General features: G+C 46.5%; 1 protein-coding gene across 1 annotated transcript in view; it reads right to left on the bottom strand.

Moving 5' to 3' along the window:
* The window catches only part of EXOC4 (exocyst complex component 4), a 392,940-nt gene continuing 374,747 nt past the window's right edge, over positions 1–18,193 (bottom strand). Inside the window, 1 exon segment of the mRNA XM_087968910.1 lies at positions 1–913. Coding sequence (XP_087825036.1) covers positions 676–913 — 238 coding nt within the window. The 3' untranslated portion in view covers positions 1–675.

Raw genomic sequence — 18,193 nt, 5'->3', positions numbered from 1 at the left:
TGATGATGGCAGATGAGATTCTGCCGAAACGTTGCTACAACTTTAAAAGCACAACTACTATGACGTGGGAAAATACCTGAACTAAGCTGAACGCCATACATGTAAGTACCCGCGAAAACTTAAGAAAACATATATATACATCCTCAACACCATCGAGTGATTAAATGAAGCACAGTCCTGCGTGAAAATAATTGTGATTAAATACTGAAAAGTAAATGAAATTCTGCAAAGAACGCCCATTAATAATGCTTAATACCCTTAGCATCCCTGTAGCTGGAACAGCATTGAGCCAGCCAGAAAACCAATCGGTCGGCATGGACCCAGTTCCGTTCCCCTTTTTGAGACCTGCACCTTGGTTAGAAACGGCTCCTCAGCTTTCCTCCAATTAGGATCCTTCTGGATCACCGAGACAACCCTCCCCTCCCTCCCCCGATCTGCCCATTATAGTTCAAGAGAATCAACTCCCTATAAACTGCAACCAATCCCTGTTGACTTGCCATGGATTTAAGATCCCAGCAAGCCACGGAGAAGATCTCCAGCTCGACACCCCCCGCAACCCCAGAGAAGAAGCTAAGCAGAAAAGGCCGAAAGGTTACCCCATATAGAGACTTTTTCCCTTTGTCGCTTCTACAGGTTGGGGGAAAAGGAATAGGGCTGCCGCTAAGCAGGCTAAAACTACACGGTGGTGATTTTCTTGTCCTTGGTGGCTTGCTTGATGGCGGCCTGCTCGCAGATGATCTCCTTGAGGCGTTGCAACCTCATGTTTTGCGTGGTCTGGTCTCCCACGCCGGTCTGGCTGCGGTGGAGTAAGCTCAGGGCGTGGATATACTCCAGCTCCGTGTACTTCACGCCTTGGTCCACCACCAGGTTCAGCAGCTCGTCCGCCGTGTTGTAGAGCATCTCGTAATACTGCCTGCAAGGCAAAGACAGTGTCAACTATACACACACACACAGACACACACACTCCTTTGGTCTTTTCAGTTGCCAGCAGAAAGGTAGTGGGGGGGGAAGCAGTGCATTCCTTAAATGACTTAGATAATCGCCTTGGCAGCCCAAAGCTCTCAGCGCACAAGAACATTACTGGAGAGAATGATCAATGACTCTTGGCTATGGATGTGTCCCATTGGAGAATACATCCAGAGTTGGGTTGGGTTGGATTGGGATGAGATGGATGGGATAGGTTAAGTTGGGTTGGGTTGGGATGCACTGGGGTGAGATGGATTGGATTGGAATGGGATAGGATAGGAAAGGATATTTTGGGATGGGTTGGGTTGGAATTAGAGCATTGGGATGAGATGGAATGAATCGGGTGGGTTGGGATGGGTTAAGTTGGGATGGTTGGGTTGGATTGGGATGAGATGAGATGGATGGATTGGGATGGGTTAGGTTGGGATGGGTTGCATTGGGATGCACTGGGATGAGATGGGTTGGGATGGGATAGGATAGGATACGTTGAGATGGATTGGTTGGAATTACAGCATTGGGATGAGATGGAATGAAACAGGATGGGTTGGGACAGTTGATGGTTTGCATGGGGATGAGATGCATGGGTTGGGATGGATTGGGATGAGATGGATTGAGATGGATTTAAGGGGATGGGTTGATGGTTGGGTGGAATTAGATGCATTGGGATGGGATGGAATGAAACAGGATGGGTTGGGATGGATTAAGTTGGGATGGTTTGCATGGGGATGAGATGCATGGGTTGGGATGGGTTGGGTTGGATTGGATTGGGATGAGATGGATGGTTTGGGTTAGGTTGGATAGGGATGAGATGGATGGGTTAAGTTGGGATGGGTTGGGTTGGGCTGGGATAGGATAGGTTGGGTTGGAATTAGATGCATTGGGATGGGATGGAATGAAACAGGATGGATTGGGATGGATTAAGTTGGGATGGTTTGCATGGGGATGAGATGCATGGGTTGGGATGGGTTGGGTTGGATTGGGATGAGATGGATGGTTTGGGTTAGGTTGGATAGGGATGAGATGGATGGGTTAAGTTGGGATGGGTTGGGTTGGGCTGGGATAGGATATGTTGGGTTGGAAGTATGTTGGTGGTTGGAATTAGGTGCATTGGGATGGGATGGAATGAATTGGGATGGGAGGATTGGGATGAGTTGGGTTGGGATGCATTGGGAATGGGTTGGCATGTGATAGGATGGGATGGACGAAGAGCAGCCTTCTGTCCAAAACATTTCTGCTCACTTCCTGCAGCCAAGGCTGACCATGGAGGAGAAGATGGTGTTCTCCACAGATTGTCCTTGGATCAGAAAGGATTGGCTCTCCCTGGTCTGGGTCAAACTGCCCGGCCTTCTTCCTTGCCCAGAGGTCAAACTCCCTCCCTTCAGGACATACAGTATCTGTCAGTCATGAAGATTAGATTCTTTTTTAATTAAAATAAACCACCACTATCCAAGGAAGGAAGCAATGTCCCTTTTGAGCCGCTCCCCCATTTAAAAACTCCCTCTGCTTGGTCTGTTCTATGCCTTTGGCCAGTCGGGCAATGTTTGGGAAATGATTTGTTTGATTAAGTGCTCAAGCGCTCGCTGCGTTTTGCCTCCCTTGTCGGGCAAATGGATGAATAAATATTGATCAGAAGCGCTTCCTGTTTTCTTTTGCCAAAGCAATTCGATGCGGCCGATTCTCCTGATGTTTATCAAATAATGAAATATGGACGCGTTTAGTTCAATCCTCCATGTAGCCCCACTGTCTTTCACAGGTTTTGCCTACGGCGGCGGTTGAAAAATATTCCGTCTGGTTTTTTGGAGTGGGTAGGAAGCGACCGGCAGATACAATTTGGCAGGAAATGCAGCATTGATTCAATGCTGAGGAGAATTCTTAAGCTCACATTTCCTGCTGTTTCGCGCTTCAGGGAAACTGGCGGGACAACACAGGCAGTCCTTGACTTATGACGGTTCATTAAGTGCCTGTTCGAAGTTGGGGAAAAAAAGCGACTTCTGGCCGTTTTTCACACTTGTGACCGTTACAGCATCCCCATGGTCATGGGATTTACATTTGGATGCTTGGAAACCGGCTCATATTTATGACGGTTTGCAGTGCCCCGGGGTGACGTGATCCCCTTTTGCGACCTTGTGACCAGCAAAGACAATGGGGAAGCAAGATTCACTTCACAACGGCGTTACTCATTTAACTGTCAAGTATTATTGTGTTTAACCTGATTCCAATCTTTGTGTATTATATGTTGTTGCAGGAGTTTCTTTTCAATTGAGGGTGGGGCAGCCTGTCAAGCCCGAAACTCACATATGCATAGACATTTTATTTAGCCTTATCATATTGTATATTCATTTTCTTTCTTTCTCTTTGCTGGTTATGGGGAAGGGTTCCGGGCTTGCCACATTCCTAAGGTGGGAGGAGTGGAGATAGAGAGAGTTGTTTAGGCTAGGTGGTTCTTCTTCCCGTGGGAACAAAAGCTGACTCTGCTGAGACCTGGAGGTGGAGATTGATTTCACCAGGCAAATGTTGATTTACTTCTATTGGGGAATTTTGGGGGGGCTGTTTCTAATTTCCAATCCACTTCTTTGTGGTGTAATTCCAGGTTGTGTCAGATCCGGAATTACAACAGACTTTGCCAATTTGGTGCTTTCCTAAATAAAAGAAATTGTTTGGGAAGGTGGACTTTGCTCTTTTCTTTTTAAATGGATTTCATCCCTTGGAAACGTGAAACAACTGCAGGGATCCACGCAACAAACGTGGCAAGAAAACTCATGTAAAACGGGGCCAAACTCACTTAACAGATTTCTCACTGAGCAACATAAATTCTGGGCTCAATTGTGGTCATAAGTCGAGGACTACCTTATGCGATGTGGTCCTGGTGGTATCGCAGGGGTTACTGCTATTGTTGTTCACTAGTGGGCACTATGGTGCTGACCCACAATTACCAATCCATTGGATTGGATAAAATTCTCGAGACTCCAACATAAAGCCTTATAAAGTCTTAGTAAGGCCACACCTGGAATACGGCATCTAGTTTTGTTGACCACATTACAAAAAAACAACAACATGTTGAGACTTTGGAAAAAGTGCAGAGAAGAGTCATTAAGAGGATTAAAGGCCTGGAAACCAAAACATACGAAGAACAGTTGGAGGAACTGGGCACGTCTAGTTTAATGAAAAGATGGACTGGGGTGACCTGATGGCAGTCTTCCAGTATTTGAGGGGCTGCCCCCAAAGAAGAGGGAGTCAAGCTCCAAAGCCCCGAAGGCACGACAAGAAGCAACGGATGGAAACTCATCAAGAAGAGAAGCAATCTGGAATTAAGGAGATACTTCCTAACAGTGAGGACAATTAACCAGTGGAACAGCTGGCCACCAGGAGTTCTCGGTGCTCCATCACTGGAGGTTTTCCAGAAGAGACTGGACAGCCATTTGTCTGAAATGGTATAGCATTTCCTGCTTGAGCAGGGGGTTGGACTAGAAGACCTCCAAGGTCCCTTTCCATGCTAGTCTATTCTCTCTCTCCCCTCCCTCTCTCTCTCTAGCTAAAACATATGAAGAAAGATTGCAGAAACTACTTAGATCTAGTCTTGAAAAAAGAAGGACCAGGGGTGACATGAAAGCAGCCTTTCAGCATTTGAGGGGCTGCCCCAAAGAAGAGGGGGGTCAACTTATTCTCCAAGGCACCAGAAGGCAGAACAAGAAAGGCTGGGAACTCATCAAGGAGAGGAAGCAACCTGGAATTAAGAAGAAACTTCCTAATGAGGACAATGAACCAGTGGAACAGCTTGCCACTAGAAATTGTGGGTGCTTCATCACTGGAGGTTTTAAAAAAGAGACTGGATGGTCACTTATCCTGCTTGAGAAGGGGGTGGTGGACTAGAACGGGGGTCACCAACCTTTTGGACCTCAGGGACCACCAAACTCATAATTGTAAATCCCAGGGACCACTAATATGACTTTTGACTACCGGTGGCTTGTTGACGTTGGTGGGAGAGAGAGAGAGAGATCTAATCTAACCTCTCTCTCTCTCTCATACACACACACACACACATACACAACAGACACAGAGGCAGGGGTGGGATTGAAATTTCTTAACAACCGGTTCTGTAGGTGTGGCCTAATTTGTGGGTGTGGCTTGGTGTTCCTGTGACTGGCTGGGCACGGCTTGTATGTAAATATTATAAATATTGATGTAAATATTGATATATTTTTTTATAAAAAGAGAGCAACTTTGACCCAAAATCAGGCCAAGCAAGCAGGCAGATTGAGTTGCTCACAGAACCACAGATTCACTTAAGAGATTTGTGTTTCGGCCATTGGCTATCTGAGTCTGTCACATCCAAGTTGCTTGCAAGCTAACTCATAAAATTTGCTAGCACGCAAACTCACAAAATTAACTCACAGCACACCATGTATGTAAATATTGATTTTTTTAATTTAAAAAAAGAGCAACTTTTACCCCAAATCAAGCCAAGCAGGCAGGCAGATTGAGTTGCTCACAGAATCACAGATTCACTTAAGAGATCTGTGTTTCTGCCCTCTGAGTCTGTAACTGAATAATAGAACCTTCAGTCCTAAGGGAGGTTCGGCTCTGCTTAAAAGCAGAGCTGAAGATCTAAAGGTTAGCTGGAAAGCAAGAAATCCAACGATTTCCTGCTTTCTAGCTAATCTAAATCTCTCAGCACAGCTGATCAGCTGATGGCCAAGGGGGAAAAAAAAGGAAAAATAGCAAGTTAGCAGGCAAGTTTGCCGGGTAAGGAGTGAGTGGGCAGGGAGGCCACTGCAGGCCATGTGGGCGGCGCAGCCTTGTGTTCCCGCGCAGCCTGGATTAATTTCTTTGGGGGTGACATTTCTCTGCGGACCACCATAATTTTCTCGCGGACTACCAGTACCCCAACGGCCCACTGGTTGGCAACCGACGGACTAGAAGACTTCTGAGGTCCTTTCCAGCTCTATTCTGATTGATTGAGCATCACCTTGTCCTGGCACCTTATGGCTTTGATTCTCATTCACAACCCAGAATTCCTTCTGCTAGATGGGTGCTATATAAGCTTGTTAAATAAACCATTAACTCTGAAAGTAGCAGTGATTTGGAACACCTTAACCAGAAATCCTTATGCTTATCGGCTTCTTGAACCTGCCTCAAATGTAAAGCACAATTTTATTTTATTCTTTGGATGAGATGATCTTGGAAGATCAGGGTGGAGAAAAACCTATGATTTTAGCAGCAGATTTCAATAGAATAATCATAGACGGAATGCACGCCAAAAATAACAGTGCTAATCACTTCCAAATCTCTCTCTCTCTCTCTCTCTCTCTCTCTCTCTCTCTCTTCTTTTAAAAATGGTAGGATCATTTCCTGGCTGGCTGTCAGACACCCTGCAATCCTGTTTTCTTTTCAAATTATATTTATTTGAAAACTGATGTTTCTTCTGTTTAAAAAAAGGAATCAAAAGTCCAAAGAATCCAAAGAATAAAATAAAATTGTGCTTTACATTTGAGGCAGAGTCAAGAAGCCAATAAGCATAAGGATTTCTGGTTAAGGTGTTCCAAATCACTGCTACTTTCAGGGTTAATTGTTTATTTAACAAGCTTATATAGCACCCATCTAGCATATTTACGCAGGTAGCCGCAAGGAAGAGGAGACAGACCGAAGGATACGCAGAAAACTGAAGCAATAAATAGAAGAGGAGAAAAACTGAGGCCATCTGTGGTGAATTAACTTACAGAGATGAATCCTGTAAGGTTTGGGGATTAAGGAACTCTGTAAATTACCAAATCTATTTCCCCCCCCTCCTCCCTAGAGATGGAAGGCTGATCACGATTAAGTTGAGAAAATCACCTTTCCGAGGCTTTGTTTTGTTTAGTGAGGTCCTGGGTTAGAGGTGAAAATTAGCATTTAAATGGAGACAAGCCCTGATGGCACTCCAGGGAGAATTGTTTCATTGCGACCGCCTCTCGCCAAATGAGATTATTATTATTATTATTTTTATAATATCCCAAGGGGTGGGGTGGGGGGTGTTGTTCCGGGAGGCCCTGCTCGATCCGTTTCTCCCCACAGAGCCTTCCCTGAGAAGAAGGGAGAGGGATATATAAACCTTCACTCATATTTTGTGTTAAATAAAATGACGTTCTGGTCCGAGGTTTTGAATCTGGGTTGTGTAGAAATGAGGAAACCTGCACGGCTGCATGATTACATGCATGGCCTGTACAGTGGCCTAGAGGTGGAGCTCTTGCCTCACAATAAGGAGGCTGTGGGTTCGATCCTAGGTAGAGGTAGATATTCCGCTCTCTGTGGAGAATGAATATATCTGCTGCCGAACAAAACTCCGTACTGGTGACAGGGAGGGCAGTAAACACTCAGCTCTATTCAGTTACCCGGATTCTACCCCACGAGGGATTATGTTACGGGGTCAATAAACGATGAACAACAACAACAGCCTTCCTGACCAAAGAGCCCATCATGACAGAACCTCTGACGTTGGCAAAATTGTCGCATCCTCAGACATCAATCGTCCTACCCTATCCGTGTCAGGAAAAGCAGCTTTTTTCTACGATTTTGCGTACTAAAAGCACCGTGTTAATGATGCTGTGTGCGGATTAATTATAGAAAAGATGGGGGAAGGGAGCCCTCCTTTTAAAACGAGGATCCCATTTGCCCGCCCGCCCCAGTAATTCAGCAAGAAAACCTGTTCTTTTCTTTTTTTCTTTTCTTTTTGCCCCCGAGTGGAACTTTTATTACAGGGCATTAAAGGAAGCCCCCCCCCTCCTTCCGCACTTATCTAAATCTTTAATTAGTTCTATAATATACCGATGATATCGGGCCTAATTAAATTTATACAGATATAAAGGGCAATGAGATTCTAACCAACTGAGCTGGAAAGTACATATTAAACAGCAAATTTAATGGTTCACGCCGATAAGTGCCATTTCCCAGCACACACACACAGAAAAACCCCAGATTCAATTTGGGAGGGAGGCCTTGTGTTCAAATTGTTCATATATATCAGGAAAACTGCTAATCCGCCTCTATTTAAACACCCCTTATTAAGGCTCGGCGCTGCATTGGAATCGGTGAGATGGGGGGAAGAGGCCTATAATTTGCATTTTTTTTATTATTATTAAATGGCAGAGAAAGGCAGGAATCGTCCAAAGTCGGAGGCCGGATGTGATAATAGATAACAGATACTCAGTGTTGGAAGGGATCTTGAAGGTCATCTAGTCCAACCCCTTGCCCAAGCGGGAGACCCTACACCATTTCTGACAGATGGCAGTCCAATCTCTTCTTGAAAGTCTCAAGTGATGAAGCTCCCACAACTTCTGAATAACAGAATAATAACAAGTTAACAGAGGTTGGAAGGGACCTTTTAGGTCATCTAGTCCAACACCCTGCCCAAGCGGGAGACCCTACACCATTTCTGACAGATGGCAGTCCAGTCTCTTCTTGAAAGTCTAAAGTGATGGCGCTCCCACAGCTTCCGAGGGCAACTTCTATTCCAAGGGGTTGATTGTTCTCACTGTCAGAAAGTTTCTCCTTATTTCCAGGTTGAATCTCTCCTTGTTCAATTTCCCTCCATTATTCCTTGTCTGGCCTTCGGGTGCCTTGGAAAATAGCTTGACCACCTTCTCTCTGTAGCAGCCCCTCAAATATTTATCAAGCATATATTTCTCTCCCTACACAAAAAGGCTATGCTTTAACAGAATAACAGAGTTGGAAAGGACATTGTAAGTCATCTAGTCCAACCCCCTGCCCAAGCAGGAGACCCTACACCATTTCTGACAGATGGCAGTCCAATCTCTTCTTGAAAGCCTCCAGGGATGAAGCTCCCACAACTTCCAAAGGCAACTTCTGCTCCATGGGTTGTTGGTTCTCACTGTCAGAAAGTTTCTCCTTATTTCCAGGTTGAATCTCTTCTTGATCAGTTTCCATCCATTGTTCCTTCTCTGGCCTTCGGGTGCTTTGGAGAATAGCTTGACCCCCTTCCTCCTCTCTGGGGCAGCTCCTCAAATATTGGAAGACTGTTATCATGTCTTCCCTGGTCCTTCTCTTCCCTAGGCTAGCCAAGCCCAGTTCCTGCAACCATTCATCGTATGTTTTAGCCTCCAGTCCCCTCATCATCCTGGTTCCTCTTCTCTGTACTTTTTCTAGAGTCTCAACCTCTTTTTTATAGTGTGGGGACCAAAACTGGATGCAGGACTCTAGGTGTGGTCTTACTAAGGCTTTACAGAGTGGTATTAGTACCTCCCTTGCTCTCGATTGTATCCCTCTGTTAATGCCACTTAGGATTGCATTGGCTTTTTTGGCTGCTGCTGCTGCATATTATAACCTATAAAGGATATTAAGTGATTTCGCTTCTTGCAAAAAAGAGGAGGGGGAAACGGAGGGAGAATGGTAAGGCCAGTCTGCGGGAAAGAGAGAAGTCAGCACTTTTGCGCGCCAGTCAGCAGAAAAAAATGTTAACACAATTATTTTAGCTTTCCTCGCTGGGAGCAAGGGACAACAGGCCTCTGCCGAGAACGGCCATCGTTCTGCAGTTGCACCCCCAAAGGGCCTGAGGCTGGGAACAACTGCCAAAAGAAATTGTCTACAGCTGCTATAATCTCTTAAGTACGGGCCACTTGCAGTCGCTACTCAAGCTGTGGTCATCTCTACCAGAGTCTCTAAAAGATGTGGTTACATGTACAGCTAGCCCCAGTGGTGGGATTCGAATTTTTTTTGACTACTGGTTTTTTGGGCATGGCTTGGTGGGCGTGGCCATGTGACTGGGTGGGCGTGGCTTCTTTGCAAAAACAACAACCACCGTTTTTTGGGCCTTCTGGGCCTCAGGCAAGCCTCCTGGCCGAAGGAGTAAGACAGCGAGGGGGATCCCGGCACAGCTGATCATAGGAACAGCTGATCGTCAGGAGGGAAAAAGAAGAAGAAATTGTTCTGACCCAAACCCTTGTCCAATCAAACAAACACGAACCAAAGGGAACAGAAACCTTTGAATGCTTCTTACGAATCCCCGGTTAAAAGGCTGCTGCAAACTAATTAACTTTGATCAGCACGAGCCTCGCCAAAACTGTGCGAGACTGCCAAGAATCACGGATAAGAAATATTTCACAACAGAAGAATCTTCAAAAGCCAATTTAAGATACTACAATGTCCATGAGGCTGAGTTTCAAAACGTCTTTGCTTCCTGCAAAGAACGTCTGATTCACAGCTGGCTTTTATCTTCTTGAAGGAGGGGCCATGACCTTGCAGGCTTACTCCCGAGTCCCCCGTGCTGCTGCAGCTGCTCTTTCCTGTGAGCAGCCCTGTGCGCACGCGCACTTGGCATAGGCTCCTCGGGAACCTCCTCATCGCTGCTGCCAGCTCCCACAATCTCTGAAGGCAGCAGTTCATTCCCTAATGGTTCTGGCCCCTCATCTGAGTCCTCGGTTTCCTCAGCCGTCTGCACCTGCTGCCGGCTAACCACAACAGAAATATCTTAAGGAGTGACTGGGCGGGGCAAGCATTAGGCGGGTTGGGTGGGTGGGTATCGGGAGGGTGGGGCAAGCGAGCAAGCGAGCAAGTGGCAACTGGGTCGGGGGCATGGCCAGCCAGATGTTATTACCGGTTTGGCGACTCAAATCCTTGCTACTGGTTCCCTTGAACCGGTACGAACCGGCTGAATACCACCACTGGCTAGCCTTCGACTTACCATCATTTGCTCTACTATTAGCAGCTAACCGTGTGCAAGACTCTCTTTATGGCCAACAGAAGAGAATCTTTGTAGTTCAGGACTGAACTGTGGCGTCCTTGGGGCTCATTGGGCTTGGTGGTTTTCTTGTCAGACGTTTCATGAGCCAGCAAGGTAGCATCATCAGTGCTATAAGGAAGTGGGAAGTTTATGGGAAGCAGGAAGACGACTGTGGGGTCCTTGGTGCTCTCTGACCTTGGTTGCTTTTTTGCAGATGTTTCAAGATCCAACTGGGGAACATCAGCAGTGCTGGAAAGGAGTAGGGTTTATGGAGAGGAGGAGAAGGCAGAGGGAGGAAGGAAGGAAGGAAGGAAGGAAGGAAGGAAGGAAGGAAGGAAGGAAGGAAGGAAGGAAGGAAGGAAGGAAGGAAGGAAGGAAGGAAGGAAGGAAGGAAGGAAAGGACAGGACTGTGGGATCCTTGGTACTCTCTGGGTTTGGTTGCTTTCTTGCAAATGTTTCATGAGCCAACTAGGTAACATCATCAGTGCTAGAAGGGAGTGGGGTTTATGGAGTAGAGGAGGAAGAGAAGGAGAAAAGGAAGAAGAAGGAATGGAGGCAAATGAGGAGGAGGAAGAAAACATGGGGCCTTTGATGGTTCCTGAGCTTGGTTCTTTTCTTGCAGACGTTTCATAACCTGACTAGGTAACATAATCAGTGCTAGAAGATAGTGGAGTTTGCTCTCACTTTATATATAAGTAGTACTCCCTGTCAGTATTGGCGGGAGTGTTCTTAGTGGTTCCTTGAGTGAGATGTTGATTACTGTTGGCTTGTTTGTCTGAGTTGGTAATTGCTTGGTTGTTGTCTAGTGTTAATCGTGGTGTTAAGCTCTGCTTATTTGGCATTGACTGCTGACAAGGTCGTCTTTGCGTCCTTTAGCTTTCTGAGTTGTCTTTTTGGAATGGCAGGTAGACGTTGTTGGTCTCTCTGTGCCTGTTGATGGCTGATTTGTCTGAGGGCCAGGCTTCCAGGAATTCTCCAAGTAGTTTTTGGGACTTGGCTTGGTCCGATTCTCCAAAGCATCTGAAGACAGGACAAAAAGCAATGGATGGCAACTAATCAAGGTGACCACCAGCCTAGCTGATTGTCGGTATCTGCGGTGCATGCGCGGTGGGAGATGCGCACACAGGAGATGCGCGTGCCTGTGCAGGGGGTGCGGCATGCACAGGGGTCGCACGCCGCACGGGGCGTATGGGTGCACGGCGCGCCATGCTTTCAGCACTCGATAAAGGTTGCCACCCTTATATGCACGCACCCGGCACGGGGGGCCTTTTGGGTGACAGGCCTGCCCCGGCACTTATCATGCTTTCAGCACTCGATGAAAAGGTTAGCCAACACCTTGGTATAGGGTTTCCTGCCTGAGCAGAGGGATGGACTAGAAGACCTCCAAGCTCCCTTCCACTCTGTTATTCTGTCCTGGTCTAGGATGCTGACAATTTCCCAACAGAAATTACCGCTGAGTCTGTGTATTCTTCAATTAAGGAGTGTTCCGCTTGTCTTCTGCTTGCTAGTTGGTGTTTATGGATGTGCTCAGCTAGACGTCTGCCTGCTTGTCGTCCATGGTGACTGTGGCGTTCCTGATGCCGTAAATTGTAGACGAGTCGTCCTCTAATCAGCTCTGCAGGGACCACGACTTCTAGGCTACGCCAGCTGGCAAAAGCCTGGCATCTCCAGCCCCAAAGCAGCTGAAAGGTTGCCAAATCTGGGGTCGGCTCGAAGCTCAAAGCCTCGCCGTGTGCTTCCAGGGACTGACCCCAGGCTCCGTCCGAGGGTTAATCCCGTTCCCAGTAAACGGGATTGGAAGGAAGAGAGAGGATCGATGGTTGAAATGCCGGAGAGCAAGCCAGCTATAAATGGACTTATGGATTTATTTGACAAATGCTGGCTTAGCCGCCAATCTGCGTGAAACCCTGAAGAAATGAGATTTTACTGGCTGCTGCCGTGCCACAAACAATCTATCCAGTAGAGCAGCGGCTCCCAAACTTTTGGGGGACCGGTTGTGGAGAGAGGTTTTCCCGTGGACCGGAGGCGGGCGTGGCTTCGCCTGCTGCCTGCATCCCGCTGATGGGGCTCGGCTTGTTTGTGTGGCCCAGTTTCTGGCATGCCGTGGCCCCATGCTGGTCCACAGACTGAGAGTTGGGAACCCCTGGTGTAGAGGGATCTCCCTGCATAGCCTGTCCTGCTTGCCTGATCCACCGCTCTCTTCTCTCTCTTCTTTCACTCTTCTTGCTCCTCTCTCTTCTTTCTTTTTCTCCTCTCCTCTTTCTTTCTTCCTCCTCCTCTCTTCTTTCTCCTCTCCTCTCTCTTTCCTATTTCTTCCCTTTCTCCTCTCTCTCTTCTTTCTCCTCTCCTCTCTCGTCTTTCTACTCTCTCTCTCCTCTTTCTCCTCTCGTTTCTCCTCTTTTCTTTCTCCTCTTTTCTCTCTTTCTTTCTTCTCCTTTCTTCTCTTCTCTGTTCTTTCTCCTCTTTCTTTTCTTTCTTCTTTTCTCTCCCTTCTTTCTCCTTTCTTCTCCTCTCTTCTTTCTTCCTCCTCCTTTCTTCATCTTTCTTCTCTCTCTCCTTTCTCCTCTCTCTCTCTCCTTTCTCCTCTCATTTTTCTCATCTCTCTTTCTCTTTTCTCTTTTCTCTCTTCTTTCTTTCTCCTCTTTTCTCCTCTGTTCTTTCTCCTCTCTCTCATCTTCTCATCTTTCTCATCTTTTCTTTCTTCTTTTCTCTCCTTTCTTTCTCCTTCTCCTCTCTCTTTCTTTCTCCACTCTCTCTCTCCTTTCTCCTCTCATTTTTCTCATCTCTCTCTCTTTCTCTTCTCTTTTCTCTCTTCTTTCTTTCTCCTTTCTTCTCCTCTTTGTTCTTTCTCCTCTCTCTCTCGTTTTTCCCCTCTCATCTTTCTCCTCTTTTCTTTCTTCTTTTCTCTCCTTTCTTTCTCCTTTTCCTTTCTTTCTCCTCTCTTCTTTCTTCCTCCTCCTCTCTTCTTTCTCCTCTCCTTTCTTCTCTCTTTCCTTTCTCTTCTCTCTCTTCTTTCTCCTTCTTCTTTCTCCTCTCTCTCTTCTTTCTCCTCTCTCTCTCTCCCCATCTTTCCTGCCCTGTGCCAACGCTCAAGATGCCAGCCCTCCGGTCTCTGTTAGTGGCAATTATTTATTCTCATTTTGCAGGTTTGCAGCATCTGAGCAAAGGAGAAAGTGAGAAGGGGAAGGGGAGGGAGGGCGCACACGTCGAGACCACACATCTGATGTGTGAAATTTCGGGGCGTTCCCATCAGGCGGCCCACAGATGCCACTTGCAAGGTTCCTCCAACAGCCTCCATCTGGCAGATATGCTAATCCGGAGACACGAATGAAGAGTCCGCCCTGCGCAGCGGCTGGATGAGGGGTTTCTAACACCACTTTTACTACCAGGAGGTTTGGAAGGGAGAATACACTTCAGATTTAGAGCTTGCTTTTGCAGTCAGTCTTCAACTCACAACAGTTCGCTTAGTGACCATTCCAAATTTACAACGGCAGTGGGAAAAAAAGTAATTTATGACCGCTTTTCTCACTCTTTACGACCACTGCAGGATCCGCTTGGATGCTTGGCAGCCGATTCACATTTATGACGGTTACCAGGGGCAGGGTGATGCTGAAGGAGTGTGATCTTCCGACAAGCAAAGTTGAGGGGGGGAGCCGGATTCACTTAACAACGGTGTTACTCACTTCACCACTGCGGTGAATCCCTTAACAACCCTGGCAAGGAAGGTCATAAAATGGGGGCAAAAACTCACTTAGCAAATGTCTTGCTCAGCAACAGAAAAGTTGGGCTCAATTGTGGTCATAACTCGAGGACTATCTTATTTATTTATTTATTTATTTATTTATTTACAACATTTTGCTTTTATTATCTTTATAAATAACTCAAGGTGGTGCAAGTATCTTAATATTTCTTCTATTTTCCCTGCAACCACATGAAATCAATTGGGTTGAGAGGGAAGATTTTATGACTTAGGCAGGACTTGAACTTACTGTCTCCTGGTGATTGGCCCAAAGTCACCCAATTGACATTCATGCCTAAGGCAGGACTGGAACCAAACGTAGGATTCAGCCGGTTCTGACCGGTTCTGGAGAACTGGTAGCAGAAATTTTGAGTCGTTCAGAGAACCAGCAAATACCCCTTCTGACTGGCCCCGCCAACCCCATCTATTCTCTGCCTCCCATTGAGTCCCAGCTGATCGGCTGGGTCTTCTTTGGTTGCCCTGCACAGGAGAACGGAGCTGGAAAGCAGGTTAGTGGAGTGGAGAGGGATTAGGATTTTGCAGTATATCCTTCCCCTGCCACGCCCACCAAGCCACATCCACAGAACCGGTATTAAAAAAATTTTATTCCCACCACTGACTAAAACTCCCTGTCTCCTGGTGATTGGTCCAAAGTCATCCAACTGGCTTTCATTCCTAAGGCAGGACTAGAACTCACTGGCTCCTAGTGATTGGCCCAAAGTCATCCAGTTGCCTTTCATGCCTAAACAGAACTAGAACCACAATTCTGGTTCCCAGCCTAATGCCTTCACCTCCACGCCAAACTGTTTAGATTGCTAAGTGCCTCGCCTAGCAAAAATCTGATTAACCCCTCTTGGTTTTCTTGGCAAATATATTTGGAAACAGTTTGCCCTTGTCTCCTTCCTAGGTGATTTTTTCTTCTTCAATCCTTCCAGTGTCAGATACAGTCTTGGCATGTCTAACTGGCTTCCCGTCCAAGCACTAACCATATCCAAACCCATTTAGCTTCTGACCCCAAGCAAGTTTGGTACGCGGAACGTGAGTAAAAGCCAAGGTAGAATTTCCAGAACATGGACACCTAAGGTCAGAAGCTCTCTCCCTATTTAACTCACGTTGGCGCCCTGGATACACCTGTGTAGGTTGGTATGGGTGTGTAGCTGCACACAACAGCAGATTTGGTGTGTCCACAGACATACTCTCTCCCTTGTGGTCTCTGGTCTTTTAAGATGATGGATCTCTGATTCAGTCCATATTGGAAGAGCTACGACACAAGTCCCAAGGAGATTCTTCTGCCATCTTCAGGTTTCTTGATCCTGATGGACAGTTGTTGGTCCACCCAAAACCAGGGATGACCACCTGTGCCTGGGAGCATCAAACAGAAAGCTTCATGGATTTGAGCACCAAAAGAGATTTATGGAAATGAAGGATAATTTGTGCACAATTTATAAGCCCTCTTTGGCAGAGAGAGACACACACCAGAAGATGCGAGCTCAGACTTCACTGAACCTAATGAGAGAGAGAGAGAGTTTTGTGTTCGTTCTACACACAGTTGTACATGTTCTGGCTCAACTCCAACTGGCTGGGTTCAAAAAAATGCCTTCCATATTTTCCATTCGGTTGGCACGTTCTCTGTGGGCGTCCCTTCGGTTTTTGGCTTCGATGGTAACGCAACTTGCCAGCTTCTGGGTTTGCCAACGGCCTGAAGTGCCCAATCTCGGAGTGTGACAAGCCAGGATGGATTTTTGGACAAGCCTGGGTTGCTACTTCAAATTCCCGGTGGCTTCATTAGTAACCTAAGCAGCCTTAGAAGCACTTCGGAAAGCTGACAGTTTGGCGGCCAAAAGAGGTTAGCCCACCCTTCTCCAAGCCAAGTCAATAGGGAAGCCAGATTCACATTAACAACCGGGTTACTGACTTAACGGCTGCAATGACGTCGGCTTATCAACGTCGGCAAGAAAGCTCGTAAAATGGGGCAAAACTCACTTAGCAACCATCCAGAAATATTGGGCTCAATTCAGGGGTGGGATTCAGCCGGTTCGGACCAGTTCAGGTGAACCGGTAGTTCCGACGAATAGGCAGTTTTTAATCCCTGCGTGTGCCGCAAAGCACATGCTCACCAAACCGGTAATTACACCGGTTGAATCCCACCGCTGGCTCAATTGTGGTCGTAAGTCGAGGGCGACCTATAATTGTTTGGAACCTTTGAAATTCTCTCTTGCAGGGTTGCTAGCAGGTGATACACAGGTATGATGCAGGGGTTAATATCAGAGGTGGTATTCAGCCGGTTCTGACCAGTTCTGGAGAACCAGTAGTGGAAAGCTCAAGGTCAAACAGCCCAAGGAGTTGCTGATCCAGTTCTACAGAGGAATTATTGAGTCTATCATCTGCACTGTCTGGTTTGGTTCTGCAACCCAACAAGACAGACACAGACTCCAGAGGGTAATTAGGACTGCAGAAAAAACAATGGCTATCAACCTGCCTTCCATGGAGAACCTGTATCCTGCATGAGTCCAAAAGAGGGCTGTGAAAATATCTACAGACCCCTCGCATCCTGGACATAAACTGTTTCAACTCCCACCCTCAAAATGACGCTGTAGGGCACTGCACACCACTAGAACTACTAGACACAAGGACAGTTTTTCCCCAAACGCCATCCCTCTGCTAAACAAATCCCTCAACACTGTCCAACTATTTCTAAAGTCTGCACTACTATTACTATTAATCTTCTCATCACTCCTTATCACCCATCCCCTCCCACTTGTGACTGTATCACTGTAACTTTGTGGCTTGTATCCTAATGATTTATATTGACTGTTTCCTAGTATGATTTGATTGCTTATTGTACCCCATGACCATCATTAAGTGTTGCATTCTTGACTCTCGACGAATGTCTCTTTTCTTTTATGGACACTGAGAGCATTTGCACCAAAGACTAATTCCTTGTGTGTCCAATCATACTTGGCCAATAAAGAATTCTATTCTATTCTAAAAATTTTTTGAGTAGTTCAGAGAATTGGCAAATCCCACCTCTGACTGGCCTCGCCAACCCCATCTATTCTCTACCTCCCATCGAGTCCCAGCTGATCAGCTGGGTCTCCTTTGGTTGCCCTGCATAGGAGAACGGAGCTGGAAAGCAGGTTAGTGGGGTGGAGAGGGAATGGAGATTTTGCAGTAACCTTCCCCTGCCACGCCCATCAAGCCATGCTCACAGAACTGGTTTTTGTTTTGTTTTTTGAATCCCACCATTGGTTAATATGGGATGGAGAGAAACACCTTCAGATTTGCTTAGACTTCTTCTAGCCCGTCCTGTCCCAATAGGTCATTCTGGCCGAAGAAATGGAGGCACGCCACTGTTTACTTTTAGAGGGCAGGTAGGGTATAAATCAAATCAGAACAAATCAATAATCATGTGCTAACTTTCAATAATGGAAGTGACTGGAATTATAAAACGGAAGATTGCTTTAATGCTTCTAAATCTATTCGCCTCTATTAGAACATGTACTTTGGGGACAGAAACAAGATTTGACCGGAGAGTCTCCAAGGAGAAGGTGATACATGACCAAAGAAATTGAAAAGAAAAAAAAACTGAACTAAGCTGGAGAATAGCAGCCGTGGCTTAAGATGAATAATAGAATAACAGAGTTGGAAGGGTCCTTGGAGGTCGTCTAGTCCAACCCCCTGCTCAAGTGGAAACCATAAACCAGACTCTGCCATGGATGGTGTTGCCGCTGGCAGCTATCAACCAGTTGTTTTCTTAAAGTTTTTTGCGATAATAG

The sequence above is a fragment of the Notechis scutatus genome, chromosome 6, assembly GCF_049901735.1.
Source record: "Notechis scutatus isolate UNSWTSFEM ecotype Mainland chromosome 6, rNotScu1.2, whole genome shotgun sequence".
NCBI classification, from domain to species: Eukaryota; Metazoa; Chordata; class Lepidosauria; order Squamata; family Elapidae; genus Notechis; species Notechis scutatus.
This window is presented reverse-complemented; position numbering and strand designations above follow the sequence as displayed.